The sequence below is a fragment of the Miscanthus floridulus genome, chromosome 3 (genome assembly GCF_019320115.1).
Source record: "Miscanthus floridulus cultivar M001 chromosome 3, ASM1932011v1, whole genome shotgun sequence".
Taxonomy (NCBI): domain Eukaryota; kingdom Viridiplantae; phylum Streptophyta; class Magnoliopsida; order Poales; family Poaceae; genus Miscanthus; species Miscanthus floridulus.
The window spans coordinates 133,142,935-133,160,322 of NC_089582.1; the positions used below are offsets into that span (position 1 = coordinate 133,142,935).

Consider the following 17,388-nt stretch of genomic DNA (forward strand, 5'->3'; position numbering starts at 1 on the left):
TAGGTGACGGATGTGTTGTCACCACGTTATGGTCCCAAGGGCGTAGCACCCACTTCATGACCCCTCGGGTCCACCAGATCAGAGCACTCGCTTTAGCCTCCGGACGCCCTCTCCGATCGGAAGGCCTTGTCCACAGCAGTACCTCGGACCCCGATGCCCTCTCCGATCTGAGGACGGTTGATGGCGTGCTACTACCTTCGTTCTGTGAAGCTACATAAAGGAGGGGTCTAATCAAAGAAGACAATACACTGGATGAATGTCTAACTGAAGCTACTTTATTCTAGATGCCTTCCTCTCTACGGAGGCTATTTGCAACAATATTGGTATTCTGTGAGCCGCATGATGTGATGGGGTTGTGGAAAAAACACTACGATGCAATGTCAGAGGACTACAGCCGCAATCATCCATCCACAGATCTGGTGCAACAAATGGTTTTGATAGACATTAGAAACATGCTACAGTCTATGGGGAAGGACATAAGGTCATTTCCTCTTCCAGATATTGATCACTCATACGACGATGCCAGCCATATTCCTCGTGAGATATTTGAGGAAGCTAGCGTTGAGCAGAATCCCAAAGATGTGCTATTATGCGACTCACTCAACGCCGAGCAAAGGTCTGCCTATGATCAGATAATGGCCGCTGTCTGTAGCAAACAAGGCGGGTTGTTCTTTGTGGATGGACCTGGTGAGACGGGAAAGACATTTTTGTATAGGGCACTTCTCGCAAAACTACGCAGCCAGGACAAGCTTGCCGTGGCTATAGGTACATCTAGAGTCACAGCAGCCATAATGCCAGGCAGGAGGACAGCCCACTCGTGTTTCAAGATACCCCTCACTCTTCAAGAGGGCGGTTGTTGTAGCTTCACAAAACATAGTGGTACTACCAAGTTGCTGCAGCAAGCAGCTCTCATAATTTGGGACGAGGCATCTATGACAAAGAGGCAAAATGTGGAAGCACTAGACAACAGCCTATGAGATATAATGGGTCGGTCAAACCTACTATTTGGTGGAAAGACTGTTGTCCTTGGTGGGGATTTCGGACAGGTCTTCCCTGTTGCGCGGAAAGGATCCAGAGCTCAAATAGTCGGTGCTTCTCTACGAAGGTCGTATCTTTGGGAATCCATGCGCCACCTAAAGCTTGTCCGCAACATGAGGGCTCAGAGTGACCCGTGGTTTGCAGATTATCTATTGTGCATTGGTGGTGGAACAGAAGAGGTTAACGGAGATGGCAATGTACGTATTCCAGACGAGATATGTGTCCCATACTCTAGAGATGTCGAGAAAGATCTTCATACATTGATCGACATCATCTTTCTAGATCTAAATGCAAACATGGCGGACAAAGACTACATCACCACCAGAGCGATTTTATCTACACGTAACGATTGGGTGGACATGATCAATATGAAAATGATTGATATGTTCCAGGGCGGCGAGATGGTGTATCACAGTTTTGACTCCGTGGTAGATGATCCACATAACTACTATCCATCGGAGTTCCTTAACAGTTTCACCCCCAACGGGCTGCCTCCCCATGTCTTGAAGCTCAAGCTCGGGTGTCCTGTCATATTGCTTGGGAATATTGACCCTGCCAATGGGCTATGCAACGGTACAAGGCTAGTGGTGCGGGGGTTCTGAAGAAATACAATCGACGCTAAAATCGTGGTGGGGCAGCATGCTGGGAAGTGGGTATTCCTTCCTCGAATACCGCTATGCCCGTCTGATGACGAGATGTTCCCGTTCTAGTTTAAGAGGAAACAGTTTCCTATTAGGCTGAGCTTTGCCATGACGGTCAACAAGTCATAGGGCCAAACTATCCCGAACATGGGTGTGTACCCACACCGGTGTTCTCTCACGATCAGTTGTACGTTGCGATGTTTAGAGCCACGTTAAGAACCAATATTAAGATCCTTGCCCTCCCGCCTGATGCGGAGGCACAAGAGGAGGCCAAAAAGATAGAGAAGAAAAATGCTAAAAAGAATGCCGAGGGGAGAAAAATAAGAACGCGACAAATAAAAATAATAAGGATAAGAAGACCCCAATAGCAGATGGAACTTTCACGAAGAATATTGTATGTAAGGAGGTTCTAACGCCATAGGCGAGGTAACAGAACATTACTAACGCATACAATGCATTTTTTTCATTCAATTTATATTGTACAAATAATATCTCACTAATGCCATATTTGTTGTTGTTCCTAGGTATTTTTAAATGGTTTATCAGACTCTACACGGAGATGTTGTATATACACTTGTGTGATGGCATAATAAAAATTGAACATGTGTTATATTATGGTTATAAAAATGACACTTTCAGTGTTTTATTCATAATATTTCGTTTTGTAACCATTCATAATTATTACACGTGTATGTTCTCAAAACCATGAGTTTTGTCGACTTTTCCCACTTTTCTCATGTGCCAATGTGGGATCAACCGAATTAGTACCTGCATAATTACAAACATAAATTACTTGAATAAAACCAACGAAGCAAGTTAGCGATAATAGTGAACAATAGTGTTAAACAACACCATACCAATGGTCGTGGGATGGCACGATCGTAGTGGCGTTAGTTCCGCGCATTCACGAGGATAGCTCCTTTGTATTTTCTATTGTTGCACCAGGGTCATTAGTTTGTGAGCACGAAAGAAATGGATATCGAAGATTTCTTCCTGTCAATATAAAACGTTATCTTAGCCGCATCACGGAAATGTCTATAAAGTAGAGTCTGTGAGCCTGCGACGCCGCGCACTCCGTGACTGTGTAAAATTCATAAACTTTGCTTTTTGGATTAAATGTCACTTTAACGTTGGTATTTAATTTTTACAGTATTGTTATCTTATCGTGCGATCCGTGTGTTTTTAGTATAAAATGTTAGTTATCCCGTAGCAACGTATGGGCATGCTACCTAGTAGATATATAGATATAGATAATAGATATAGATATAGATAGACAACTCGATGGTTATTATTAGCTAGCGATGATGATTAGACTCTAACAAATTAAAGACTAGATGTTTCTTATCATTTAAAGAATTTTTAAGATTTATAATTTTCCTAGCACATCTCATGAGGATTAAAGCGGATGTTTATTTTGGCCCTCTAGTTAGCAATAGTAGTTATTCAGTTGTTAGGTTTAGTTTCAACTGGACAAAAGTATAGTATATATGGTTGTGAATTGTAAGATGTTTTGACTTTTTTAGATACATTATTATTTTTACCATGTATATCGACATAGTGTATATATAAATACTCCTATATAGCAAAAGCTATGTATGTAAAAAAGCTAAAATATCTTACAATTAGAAATGAAGAGAGTATTTATTAGACTCTACCTTTTCATATATATTGGCCAGGGTGAGAATAGTGAAGCTTCAAACATATCTGAAGAAGAACATGAAAAAGATTGAGGAAGAAGAACAAAAAAGTATGAACAAGTTCTCACATGGCAAGTATAGTGATCTTGTTTGAGAGAGAGAGAGAGAAAACGTTACACTGCTTTTTGCAGTGGTGAGAGCTCTCACTGAGTCACCAGGTCACGGGTTCGAAGCAGCCTCTCCGTAAATTTTACAGGGAAAGGCTTGCCTCGGTTTTTCTCTTTCCCAGACCCTACTCATATGAGAGTCTTCGGCACTAGATCTGCCCTTATCTTAAGAAGAACATATTATCTGCAATTTTAGATGATGTTCTGACATAAAGACGCAAGAAAGATGGTCTGCCGTGAGTCAGACACCGGCTGTAGCCTTAGAATGGGTGGAGAAGTAAAAAAAACTATGTTTACGATTTTAATTGATTTTGATCAACATATAGCTAAAAAAATTGTAATAAATTGGCAATATGAATAGGTGGAGACGCTTCGGAAGCCGATGGAGACGCTGGTGTTATCTGATAGCTTTGAAGTCTTGAAGATGAGCTCAAGATGCTGAAAGGGGACTTTCTTCATTGATGCAGGGAGAAGACTTGAAATTGTTTCTTGCTCACTTCAGCTTCTTTGGCTGTGGCTGTTTGATGTAGTAGCTACAGTAGATATCAATTCTTTGTTTGCAGCCATAGCCTGCAGCTGCAACTAGAAAATCTGTAGCGAGTAGGCCATTTGTGTTGTTGTTTGCTCGACTTTGTCCTCAGCGGCTACAAAGTTGTTTCTTTCTGGAAGTACGGAGTTTTTGGGAGTGGTGTTTAGCACGTTCTAATTTGTTAGTTTTAATCGTTTAAGCTAGAGGATAGGTTTGTGTTGGTTTTCCTGTACCTGAGTTTGTAAGTTGGAAACCGTAGCAGATCTTTGATATTCTTTTAATAAGCAATGACCAAGCTTTTGGTCTAAAAATATGCAGGCGTAGAATCCCGGAGAAAATCTTTTTTCTCTAATTTTTCTTCACATAGCACAGCCATTATTAGGTTGGCTTGATAAGTTGGGGAGAAACTTTATGTTGTTCTATAATCTGAGGTGAACTAAAATGGACAGATTTCGTGGGTTTATTCGCTTGATGCCGCTAGATGGGCCGAGAGCCCGAGACCAAGAGTCAGCATTAGGTTGGGCTTATATTAGGCTTCACCGTGTGATCCGGCCCAATATCAGAAATCGTTAATGCGCCAGCAGCCCACCACTAACATAGAGAGCGGGTAAGCCTCTTGGCATTTCCAGGCTTCTGGGTTTCCGTCTCGCCGCCGCCAACTTGTCACTCGCTCTCTCTCCTGCTCGCCGGCGCCCACCGCTCGCCGCAACCGCCGCCATGGGCCGCATGTACGGCACCGGGAAGGGCATGTCCTCGTCGGTTCTGCCCTACGCTCGTGTCGCCCCTGGCTGGCTGAGGTCGACCGCTGGGGATGTGGAGGAGATGATCGTGCGCGCCGCCAAGAAGGGCCACCTGCCGTCGCTGATCGGTGCGCTGCTCCGTGACACGCACGGCGTCCCGCTGGTCCACGGCGTCACGGGCGGCAAGATCCTGCGCATGCTCAAGGCCCGCGGGCTCGCGCCAGAGGTGCCCGAGGACCTCTACTTCCTCATCAAGAAGGCCGTCGCGATCAGGAAGCACCTGGACAGGAATCGGACGGATGTGGACGCCAAGTGCCGCCTCATCCTCGTCGAGAGCAGGGTCCACCGCCTGATCCGCTACTACCGCCGCACCAAGAAGATCGCCCCCAACTTGAAGTACGAATCCACCACCGCGAGTGCTCTGGTGGCTTGATGGCTGTGAATTGATTCTCTACAGCTTTGGAGTTTGTCTTAATCCTATGGAAGTTAAATGATAGTGGTAGCTTTGGAGTTTGTCTTAATCCTAAGGAAGTTAAGTGATAGTAGTAGTACTTTATGCTATGTTACTATGTGAGGTCTTCCCTTAAATTTATCTACCCGATGCACCTAGGAATAGGTATGTATCTTGAGACTCGACAGTTGTGAGACTGGATCAGGTTTTTGACCTTTGAAGCTGCATTATTCAAAATGGTTTGGAGTTGGGCTTAACCTTGAGTAGGTTGGATGATGCTCTCATCAAAAGTTTAGAATGAAACAAGAGACTTGGTATTTGGTTTCACCTTTTCGTCCTTTCTATCTTGGTCTCACCAATTAGTTCACGTTACAAGTTTTGGTATAGCTTAGCTAGTGTGCTATTCTACATTGTTTGAGATTTGAGGAGCCTCCAAGGGCACAATGATACTTATGGATGTCGGTTTCCTTATCCCATAGTTTCAAATGATCTGTGCGAGTGTTATGTTTGGTTGCCTATATCAAGTTTTTGGTTTAGGTTCTAGAATCATTCAGGGGTGCTGCCTTAGAAATTTGGGATGTAATTCCAATTTGAACTAAATATTAAGGATTTGGATCCTGCTGCCCAACAAGTATCTTTGGTTGGTAAGTAGCATTCCCTGTTCTATTGATGTGTGGTCATGAATCATGCTATGTTTTTCTGTAATTTATTTTCTGAGAGGGGAATAGCTAACAAGTAAGAAGCTTAAAAAGTTGTCAGAGCAATGGTGTTTTTTCTCTCTCTTTGGTTCTAGGTGCCATTAATTTTAGTTCCATGTCAGGAGATCATGCAATGGTGTTTCTATTTCTATTTCAGAGTAATTTAATCAAGTGACCTTGAAGTTGAGATTTCCTTGTCATTCTATCATGCAATTTAGGGTGAGTATTAATACTTTCACTTTAGAGCTAAAAATAAAAACATTGACTGGCAAGGTTTTAATTGAAATATCGTTGTTTTGGGCTCCTACCTATCATCTGTCATGTCTGGTTGGTTCCTGGCTTCAAATTTTAACTCTGTTAAAGTAGATTGCATATCTAGAGAATGTAATAGGGTTATTCATGATTTGGCTGCTCTTGGTCCATGTGCTCTGCAGAAGCCAGCTATGTGCTTGATGTAATTCCGCACTGTACTGTCCTAGTTACTAAGAATATCTCTCATGATTAATTAAAGTGTTGTTTCCTCTAAAAAATGGTTAGTGATATACTCCCTCCGTCCCGTATTATTTGTTGTTTTAGCTGTGGGCATGTGAATTAAGGATGAGTGGAAAAGGTGTGAGAATGAAAAATAATTTGGGACAATTGTAGAAAGCTAGAATGGCTCTTATTATGGGACGGAAGCAGTATTTATGTTCAGAGCGTGTCTACTTCTTGATTGGGCTGTTTCCTTTGCTGAGGGTCTAGCAAACATGGTTAGATATGCTAGAATGCTCGATGGTCTCTGTTTTCACTAACAGTCCACTAGGTTTTCTTAGGGAAATTATTTATATTTTCCTTTTAAGAATTTTATCTCAAAATGATTCAAGACTGGTATTTTGTTGGTTGAATTTATATCATGTACATTCTCTGTGAGGGATACGACTAAACCTCCAAAGGTTATTATTTTCAGAGCAGTGGTGTAACCGATCCTGTTCCACTAAATTTAGATCTCAAAGCTGTATATAATTTGTATATAGTGAGCTTGAATCTTTGTAACTCCATAACTTGTCTCATGCAATGTTGATTGTTGAGTGACTATTTGCTTTATCGAGCTGGAACCTAGAACTATTGGGTGGCAAGGTTTTAGTCGACTTTGTTTGTTTTGGGCTTTTGGCTAGCTTTCATATTGTAGTGTCTTGAGATAACCAGGTGATTTTTAAGTTGCTAAGTTCATGTTTATTGTTTGGGTCAGGTCCGCTTACTTGGGATGTTTCCTTGGCAAAGGATCAAGTGTAACAGGCATAGGATAGCTATTATCTCCTTGCTACCACCCCACTGAGAATTCAGGATGAAATTGTTTTGAGAATATTTTGACCATAATGATTATGGATCTGGGGGCAAACCATCTAGTTAGACTTTGCAGTATTTTGACCATAATGAGTGTGTCCTTGCTACCAGCTATAGCTCAAAGATCTGGTAATCTGATACACAATCCCTTTAGTCCAATTTAAGTGTAGGTGCTTCCAGTTGTAACAACCAGACATTTTTTTATCATCACTTGCTTGCACATATATTAGCGGTTGCATATAAGTTTAGTGCCTAATTAGAAAGTCTAATCCCATCCATGAGTGACAATGATTGATCAAATAAAGCATCCGCGCTTTATCATGTGGACACACTGTTGGCTGGTGCTTGTAGCGCTGGGAATTGTTGTCACATGCATGCCACTGGTCAAAATAATGCAGCATGATTTTCGATGCAGTTGGATGCTTGATTTGAATTGATCACGGGCATCGTCTGCACGACTGCACTTGCTGTTTGGATTTGATACCATTATTTTTATTATTCGCAAAGGTCTTGAACAGGATTCAAATAGTTGCAGTGTTTGGACTGTTTTGATCACTGCTACAGTGTTTGGTTTCAGTTGTTCAACCTCTTGTGTACGATTTCAACTTTGAAGGAACGAGAAACTCATATCATGGTGAATGATTCAGTTCAGTTGGTTGGATAGTTGGTTTGCATGTATTCCATATATCTTGCTTGATGTGAAGATTAGTTTCTGGGAGAGATGCTGCTCAACATCTCTCTATGTTTTGGACCACCCAACCACTGTGACTGTAATACTGTATTAGTAGTTGGCTTAGTTATCTCGGGAACCTTGGCTTGGATAGTTGATCTTATTTTTTTGATCTCGGATAGTTCATCTTATTGGTAGACCATGCTTTCGTACTCATGTCTGATGCACATGTTAGCAAAAACATATTTGTACTGCTGAGTCAGGTCAAGTCAGACAGATCGAGATGCCATCTAGTCTAGCCTTCCCTTGCTTCTGATGTGGTATACGATGGAGAACAAATTGACTGAGAGCGTACTCGCATGTTCTGGTCAAAGCCGGGCAAGAATTCCCTGATGCCGCAAAGTGCAGGATAAACAAGGACGTTGCTGGTACACTTGCCATGTTATTAAATCGAGCACACCATTTGTATATGTATAAACCAGAGATCGCCGGACATGTTGCCATGGCCGTCTGATCGGACAGTTCATCGCCGATCCAACAGCTTCCCAGCCTGCGAATCTGCATAAATGGTTGTGATCGATCGTTCAGACAGTTGGGTGCGTACTGTTTTCAGCATCTCGCAAAAAAAAGTCTCATCGGCTTATAGTATCCTCTTCTCCGGTGCGGCGACCTCCGTCCCTCCCCTGCTTGAGCTTCATTTTTGTGTCCATGGCCAGTCTCGTGCACCAGGCGTCCATGCCGGCGCCAATGGCGCCGCCGTGCGACGAGGAGCTGGTCCCGCAGGGCTTCAGCTGCTTCGGCCGCTCGCTGTCGCGGGCGTCGTCGTCGAGCCGGCTCGAGTACAGGGCGCTGCAGCACGAGCAGGGCGAGGAGAGACGCGCCACCGCCGCGCAGGACGCGCGGTCGGCGCGCGCCAAGCTGCGGTGGAAGGCGGTGGCGCACGAGATCATGGCCAAGGGCGGCGGCGGCGCGCGCCGGAGGAAGCAGCAGCAGCAGCTGGCGGCCTTCAGCTACGACTCCCGGAGCTACGCGCTCAACTTCGACCAGGGCGCCGACGAGTAGCAGCATCAGCGTGCATGTCTGCGTGCTGAGCTTGCTGCGGGCGGCGGGCCTGCTTGCGGCCGGCTGACCGCCTGACCCTGCGCGCGGTGCGGATCGGAGCAGCGACCCGGTGGCACGTGCGTGGGTGCGTGCGACCCGGGGGAGCAACGACGACCGCCCAGCGAGGCCGGGCCGGGAGGCGGGAACAAGAGAGGAAAACATGAGTTTTACTGTGTAAAGTATAAAGATCTACTCCGTGCTAGAGATCAAGTCCAGCAAGGAGCCCTTGCTCTAGTTTCCGTTGTTGGAATTTTTCTTTTTTTCTTTTTCATTCAGATGGCACGATCATGTTTGGGTGATTCGTCTTCAGTCCGTGTTATTTTGAGTACCGTTCTTTGTCGCTTCATGCTTCGTCTAGACGTTACAGTATAATGTATGTGCGCCAATGTAGTTCAGGCTGGCCACATCATTCACACTGTTTAGTTGCCGCCTTGCTGATGAGTAATCAAGCTGTTTCTAAGCTGAATCAACCAAGGACAGGATTTCGATGCATCATTCACGTAGGACATGGGCAAATGTGGGCTGGACTCTATATCAACCCGTTCGGCTGCTCCACGGTTGGCTGATGTCGGCTGGGCTGCACCTGCTGCTACAGGAAACGAAATCAGCCAGCTCCCGCAGCCGTTCGGCAGACTCACGAGCGGAGGACCACACCCGCGCGCGCCCTCCCTCATTGCATTCCCCATCGCGCCGCGCCTAGGTTTCTGCGCCGCTCTCGCCCCGTCCTCTCCTCGCGACGCCAGCCGCGGTGGCCGTCAGCGGCGCACCCCCGCCCCACGCCGCCGACGGATCCAACGCCGGCATCCCCCCCTCGCTCAATATCATCCCCATCGCGCCGCGCCTAGGGTTTGGGGTCGCTCTGGCCCCGTCTTCTCGTCCCGACGCCAGCCGCCGCGACCGCCTACGGCACACCCCCGCCCCACTCCGCCGTCGGATCCAACGGCGTCATCCTCCCCTTGCTCAACGTCATTCCCCATCGCTGTCGCCCCTTCTCCTCGACACCACGCCGCCAGCCGCCGTAGCCAGCTGCGCAGTACCGCCCCACTCCGCCCCCGGATCCGAGCCCGCCTTCTTCCCCCTGTCCGGTTCTGACCGCCTCGTGGGCAGATCCGGGTGTTCTCCGTCGGTGCCAAACGGCTCCGCCTTGCAGCTCGTCGCCATCGCCTTCGGCCTCCACGGATCCCCTCTCAGCGGTTTCTTCAAGTTTTCAACGGCTCCTGTGCAACGGTGTCCACACTGGCACAGTCCTCCTCTTCGTCGTGCTCGCCACCTGAAGCCAGGCATTACTACCGGCGTTCCAAACGCCCGAAGTTGCTTGAAAAGGCAAGTGTACTCTAGTTTATTCCTTACTTATCTTGCCTGTATGTTTCGTGCACCATGCCCATTTCTTTACTGTATCCCCACATACATCTTGCCTGTATGTTTCGTGCACAGAGGTAGTATATCTTAAGTCAAAACTCTTTATGTAAACCAGTGGGGTTTCCTAATGAAAGGAGTTGTACAGATATAAGAGAGTATACTATTTATGAAGCAATACTGCCTAGAGAAAAGTCAAATAAACCAAGATGCAATCTGAACACGAAATACACATATGGCAGGATAAGATTCTAACCTCATAACGAAACACATCCCAAACTCTAAGAGTTAGATAAAATGGGAAGGAATATGTGAAAACTGTGATAAACCATTGGCTGGCATACATGCTTGGGTTCATCATTTCTTCAACAAAGTGTTGTCCCAATTTTGGCATGAGCTTCATACCTAATTTCTCAAACTGAGACAGATATTGCTGCACGAGCGGCAAACCAGCCTGTTCCCAAGGTAAAAACAGATCAGTAGAAGTTTATAGTATGTAAGTTTACTCAAAGAAAAGAAGAAATTTTACAGTTTTGCATCTCCAGAATTACAAATCACTCAAAACTGAAGATGAACACTGATGGAATACGAGTAGCCAGGAAAATATTTTACTTACTACTTAGTACTTTAAAATTTATATACGTCAGATAGGATAGACAATAAAGACAGCCATGAAACAAGCATTATGAAGCCCTCAAATTATAACAACTGGAAATCCAAATGTAATTGCAAGATAATAACGACTACCCGATACAAGCCTTCCATTGGTGCATGGACAGCTCCCTTCTGCAATGCTACTTAAAAACCAGAATGCATCCTCCTCACTCATATAAAGAAGCAGCAGCCCAGCTATAAATCCCATTGGAAAATGAACTGGTAGGCAGCTTGTTGACGCGCAGAATAATCCTAACTCACATCACACTCGAATTGTTTAAACCAATTCTCCAATCCTTCCCTTTCTCTAGACCCTTGATCCGGACATCGCGTCATTGTCACACTTTTGGCCCCGTGGCCTCCTCGGTCCTCCTCACGGCCGCATAAAAATGTCCACAACCGACCATCGTCGCGCTCGAGGTAGAGTTACAAACCCAGAATAAGCATTTCGCCACCAACTCAAGACGATCAAGTGCAAAATTTCGCGGAAGTGAAGGAAATATGATTATGGGGTCCACTACTCCGAATAAATGGGACTAAATCTGGAATTCCGCTCAAATTTACACGCATCCGACATCCGCATAACCCGATCAGCCAACAGCAAGCACATTGGATCGAATCGTCTAGGGGGGAAACAGGAGGGTGAGAGGCGATACGTGCCTAGACTAACCTCCTGCGTGCTCTGACTGCTCCTCAACAGATCGGTCGCCGGTGCATTCGACGAGGGGGCGTCCCTCGCAGCCTCCTTCGCCTGTTACCCTCGTGCTAATTCCAGCCACTGGGAGTCTCGGGAGGAGAGGGCGGGGCGGAGGCAAACCTAGATTCGCCGCGGGGCTCCGGTTCCGGTGCGCGACCGCGAGGCGCAGGCAACGGCCAGGGGAGGGAAAGGTACCCCCGCCGCTGGAATCGACACGAGGATCGCGAGGGCACCACCACCCCGCGCGCCGCGTTGCGGTGGAGGAGGCAAACGGGAGGCGGACAGTGGCACGCGCGTGCGGTGGGCGCGCCGCGAGGCGTGCGTCCATGGGCAGTGCGATGCCTGGTGGGGCTCCGTTGCTGCTAGCACCGACGTGTTCTCTCACGAAGGGCTCTTTTGATTTGTTGCTGATGCCGAGGGCTGGCAATGCGTGGGGCGTTCTTCTAGTTTGTTTCCTTGAACAACACCATAAGATTGAATCAGACGGATTTTGTGATTAACTTGCATGTTCTTCAAATATGCCTGGTTGTCACAGCACTTTGAAAAAATGAACAAGCAAGGTGAACGCTTTTTTTTAAAAAAAACTAATAGTTGACATAGTCAGCTTGACATCCTTTTTACCGGTCGAATATGTCAGCTGGGTTGTGTGCTCCACGACTCCATCGTTGTGCATGACTTCTTTGTAGCCAAGACAAGTACCCACTCTGTCTTATAAAGGGGCAATTCTCATTGTTTTGAAGTCAAATAATTTTAAATTTGATCAAATCTAAAAAGAAATAGCAACATTTATATTTTCGAATGATTATTATTAGATTAATTATGAAATACGTTTTTATAGTACAGGCATAAGTTTATAATTTCATAGATCTTAAGAAATATTAGTTTGGTTTCAATCTAGAATTCTACTTAGTATAAGCAAATCATATTTTTTTTGGGAGAAACATAAGCAAATCAGCATGGAGAAGGCTCTTGGGCCTTGGCCAGCCCTCGGCATCAGCAACAAATCAAAAGAGCCCTTCGTGAGAGAACACGTCGGTGCCAGCAGCAACGGAGCCCCACCAGGCACCGCACTGCCCATGGACGCACGCCTCGCGGCGCGCCCACCCCGCGCGTGCCACTGTCCGCCTCCCGTTTGCCTCCTCCACCGCAACGCGGCGCGTGGGGTGGTGGTGCCCTCGCGATCCTCGTGTCGATTCCAGCGGCGGGGGTACCTTTCCCTCCCCTGGTCGTTGCCCGCGCCTCACGGTCGCGCACCGGAACTGGAGCCCCGCGGCGAATCTAGGTTTGCCTCTGCCCCGCCCTCTCCTCCCGAGACTCCCAGCGGCTGGAATTAGGACGAGGGTAACAGGCGAAGGAGGCTGCGAGGGACGCCCCCTCGCCGAATGCACCGGCGACCGATCTGTTGAGGAGCAGCCAGAGCACGCAGGAGGTTAGTCTAGCCACGTATCGCCTCTCACCCTCCTCTTTCCCCCCTAGACGATTCGATCCAATGTGCTTGCTGTTAGCTGATCGGGTTATGCGGATGCCGGATGCGTGTAAATTTGAGCGAAATTCCAGATTTAGTCCCATTTATTCGGAGTAGTGGACCCCATAATCATATTTCCTTCACTTCCGCGAAATTTTGCACTTGATCGTCTTGAGTTGGTGGCGAAATGCTTATTCTGGGTTTGTAACTCTACCTCGAGCGCAATGATGGTCGGTTGTGGACATTTTTATGCGGCCGTGAGGAGGACCGAGGAGGCCACGGGGCCAAAAGTGTGACAGTGACGCGATGTCCGGATCAAGGGTCTAGAGAAAGGGAAGGATTGGAGAATTGGTTTAAACAATTCTGCGCGTCAACAAGCTGCCTACCAGTTCATTTTCCAAACTGGTTTAGATCTGTTTGTCTGATTACTGACCTAACCCCATGCTTTGTACTCCTATTTACTATTGTGACTTTTGACTCGAGGAATTAGAAAGCACAGCCTAATTCATTTGTATAGATTGCTCGTAGCAATCTGTTCTGTTATTGTTTATAAAATGTTCAATAAAGCTGCTATTAATTGAGAAGAGAATCTACTAATTGATGGGCCAGAAGTTGCATGTTTTTTCATTTCCTTGAAAAGAATGGAGCCTTTCTTGTTGTTTTCTGAATGATATAACTGGACACTGTAGTTGAGGGGAAAGCTTTGAAAATGTCATCCACTGTGCCAAAGTCATCAAATATCTTCTGGCATGATTGCCCAGTTGGCAAGACTGATCGCCAGAAGCTACTCAAGCAGAAAGGCTGTGTTGTCTGGATTACAGGCCTTAGTGGTTCAGGTAAGCAAACCTTGCTTTCTCTCGAACTGGTTTGTTGTGTGCTTTTTGCACTGTTGATGCAATTGTTTAAATTTCCAAGCTAAGATAATGTCAACTGCAGTTGGTGACTAATGGCTTTCTAGTTCTCTCTCTGCATTCGTGCATTTCCATCTTGTTCACGAATTTGGCCAAAACTTTTATTTGTTTCAAGAAAATAAGTTCAACTCTGTTCTAGATTTATCAATAAGAAACCTATTCATTTTGGCCTGGATAATTTACACACCTTATTTTCACTTGCCTTAAATTCATACAAATAACTTTCAGGCTCTTAAAAGGTAAATATGCGCACTGAAGCTGTGTAGTACTTACATAGTTTGCTGACATGTATTGATGCTCTTTTGGGCGGTTACTCTGCTGGTCTCTTGAAGATTGGTTTAGTTTAGTTTAGAGGGGAAGTGCCTTGAGCACCTTGATGAATCTCTTGTAAGCTGGTGACCCCAGCAGAACTAAACTTTGCTTTCTATGCCAAAGGGTCTCTAGCCTAGTGGTTAGAGCACCTGGGTAGCATCCAGCAGGCCTGGGTTCGACTCCCCGTGGGAGCGAATTTAAACAGGTCTGGAATAAAAAAATATATAAAAAATTAGGTTGGGGTTTCCCCTGCTGACTTAGGTCATAAACTTTGCTTTCTATAAATCGGGACCAATGGTCTTTGGTCTAAAAAAGGTAAATATGCAAAGTTTCCAAAAGAACTGTAATATATTTTTTCCCCAATTTGTATGGCATATGCCTATTCTGTTTACTGTCACTACATTCCCTCTTCACAGTATCTTCAGGACTTATATTGCATTTAAAAAAAAAAAATCAGAATCTATTTTCTGTTCTTTCAAAGGATGGCTACATTAAATGATAAATCTCCAATGCCATTTGTGTTTCCAATCGAAACTTTTAGTTTTTTAGATGGTTTTTTTTTTAATCTAATTTCTTTTCATTTTTTTCATCTTGCCAAGGTAAAAGTACGTTGGCATGTACATTAGGTCGGGAGCTCCACACAAGAGGGAAGCTTGCATATGTCCTTGACGGTGATAACTTAAGACATGGTCTGAACAAGGATCTTGGCTTTAAAGCTGAAGATCGTGCTGAAAATATAAGGAGAGTTGGTAAAGTGTCTCGCCAACATAGATATGTCTATAATATTTAAAGAAACTCCCATGAAAGTAAAAGAATGATAAACAAGTCCTGCATTTGCCATTATTTTATCTTTCCAGCATTCTGCAGTTCACATTTTGTTTCAACTATTTTGGACAGGTGAAGTAGCAAAGTTATTTTCCGACGCAGGCCTTGTATGTATTGCAAGTTTGATATCTCCATATAGGAGAGACCGTGAATCTTGCCGTGCATTGTTGTCTGATGGTAGCTTTATTGAAGTAAGAGATCCATTTTATTTGTTTTATATTTAGTGAACTTAGCGACCTCATGGGTTTACCGCCAAAGACCTGTGAACTTTTGCAGGTTTTCTTGAACATGTCCTTGGAATTGTGTGAAGCAAGGGATCCAAAGGGCCTCTATAAGCTTGCTCGTGCAGGAAAAATAAAGGGTAAGGTTCATATGATGCTTGGTGTCCAAAATGGAAATAGTTAAAGTGCTTAGTGCTTCCTGCAGAGCAAAATTGGATCAAACCTGAAATATTTTTAAATGTGAATCACATTTCTGGCTTGTTTTGTAATGTTAGGTTCACTGCCTAAAGAACAATTTAAAATACTAATTAAGTCTAATTATGCTTTCTTTGGGAAGCAGCTCCTTAGTTCTGATATGATTTTGCATTGACGGTCAAATTTTGATGATGCATGTACTGTCAATGTGAAAATGATTTTATTTTCTCTAACACGCAGGAGAGTTGTGTATCATTATATTAAGAATAAGAAAAAGGGTATAAGAAACCTTAGAACAGCCACTCACACCAGCACCTTTAGACTAAGACAAAAATGATCTTGACCTGGACCTGATAATACACTACAAATGTAGCCTTGGGGCAATCAGATTTTTGGCCACATGCTATGTTTAGATTCTTCTATTTGGTTCCTTGGCTATACTGTAATGACCAATGGTGTTGCAGCTACAAAATGTGTAAGCTTACTTGTAGGTTCTATTTTGTTACTATACTCTTTTTTCACATTTGCTCACTCATTGATCATGTTACTTCTGAATGCTGAATTTAAATAAATTGAACTTTGTTTTGAATCTGGACCAGACCTGAACCATGGAGTTATTAGATGCCAGTGCATGGTAGGGCCCTTAAATATTTTCTTTTCAGGTGTCAAAACGCCCATTTGTAAGTTAGTTCAAAGTGTTCTCTAGTCGAGAAATGGAAAAGAAGAAAATGAGTAAGCCTGAAAGTTTTAACCATTAATCATCTACTGTAAAAGGTATCTTATATGAACAGAAACATGTTCACTGCAAAAATTCCGTTGTGGGCAGGCTTATCTTCATTTTTAACTCATATAGAGTTTAGTCACACTTCAAGTTTTAAACATGGTTTGTTGCAGGTTTTACAGGAATAGATGACCCTTATGATGCACCACTGAATTGCGAGGTACATCATTATATTAGAGTTTCTGTCATCTTCACATGTTGAAGTGATGTAACTGTTGGTTTTGGTCCATATCAAAAATTGGTAGCCTGAAACTCGAGATTCAATGTCATAGGAAATGCATGGTCGGATTAAGAGAAGAGAGTGTGCTTTATCATTTTCTTTTATTGCAACATGGTGAGTTTTGTAGGTTTAACAGGCTGTTTAGCTGTTTGCATAGAAGGACAGTTGTGGGTAGCAAACGTTGGCTACACCACGGCACTAATAAGTATATGAGAATCTTCACAACATTCTAAAAGTGTCATATTTATAGCTGACAAAGATGGTTAAATTGCTTACCTGGTATAAAAGCGAAATCATGTTTGATTCTTTTCTATGCTGGTATCAAGTTAGTACTCTTTGTTTATGACCTATACACGTTGACTCCCTTGCTTTACTTGCAGATTGAAATCAAGGAAGTAGATGGTGTATGCCCTTCGCCTTCTGACATGGCAGGGCAAGTGGTTACTTATCTTGAGGAGAAAGGATTCCTGCACGAGTAGGCTGAATCCAAGCAACATTCGGGGAAGATTTCAATAAGACTAGCGCAGAATAAGTCAAAAGCGCGGCAGTTATTACCATATAGTTACATAGATTGATCTCAATGCCCTAGTATTTTCTTCCTGTACTTCCTCTGCCACAAGTTCCATGCAGTTTCTTTCAGATGAGCCTAGATGGTTCATGATTTCTTTGACTTCTGGAACAGATGACTTGTATTGCGATTCTGATAACCACTTGGGGGCAATATCGATGTGGCAATCATTGTCAGGGGAAGGTGCA

General features: G+C 44.5%; 2 protein-coding genes, 1 long non-coding RNA gene and 1 pseudogene across 3 annotated transcripts; all 4 read left to right on the forward strand.

Annotated features, from left to right (window-relative positions):
• Window positions 1–1,069: 1,069 nt before the first annotated feature.
• On the forward strand, window positions 1,070–1,351 carry LOC136547010 (uncharacterized). Its single transcript, XR_010781463.1, has 2 exons — window positions 1,070–1,235; window positions 1,321–1,351. It is a non-coding gene; the product is annotated as an uncharacterized lncRNA (long non-coding RNA).
• Window positions 1,352–4,638: 3,287 nt separating this feature from the next.
• LOC136547011 (small ribosomal subunit protein uS15y-like) lies at window positions 4,639–5,506 on the forward strand. Its single transcript, XM_066538978.1, has one exon. The coding sequence runs from the start codon at window positions 4,730–4,732 to the stop codon at window positions 5,183–5,185; it is 456 nt and encodes a 151-aa protein (XP_066395075.1). The 5' UTR covers window positions 4,639–4,729; the 3' UTR covers window positions 5,186–5,506.
• A 3,096-nt stretch (window positions 5,507–8,602) lies between these two features.
• On the forward strand, window positions 8,603–9,033 carry LOC136547012 (uncharacterized). The gene has a single exon (XM_066538979.1). The coding sequence runs from the start codon at window positions 8,603–8,605 to the stop codon at window positions 8,954–8,956; it is 354 nt and encodes a 117-aa protein (XP_066395076.1). The 3' UTR covers window positions 8,957–9,033.
• A 3,745-nt stretch (window positions 9,034–12,778) lies between these two features.
• Window positions 12,779–17,376, forward strand: LOC136542493 (adenylyl-sulfate kinase 3-like; annotated as a pseudogene).
• Window positions 17,377–17,388: the final 12 nt, after the last annotated feature.

Coding starts and splice junctions, on each gene's coding strand:
- LOC136547011 (XM_066538978.1), top strand. CDS start 4,730: ATGGGCCGCATGTACGGCACCGGGAAGGGCATGTCCTCGTCGGTTCTG.
- LOC136547012 (XM_066538979.1), top strand. CDS start 8,603: ATGGCCAGTCTCGTGCACCAGGCGTCCATGCCGGCGCCAATGGCGCCG.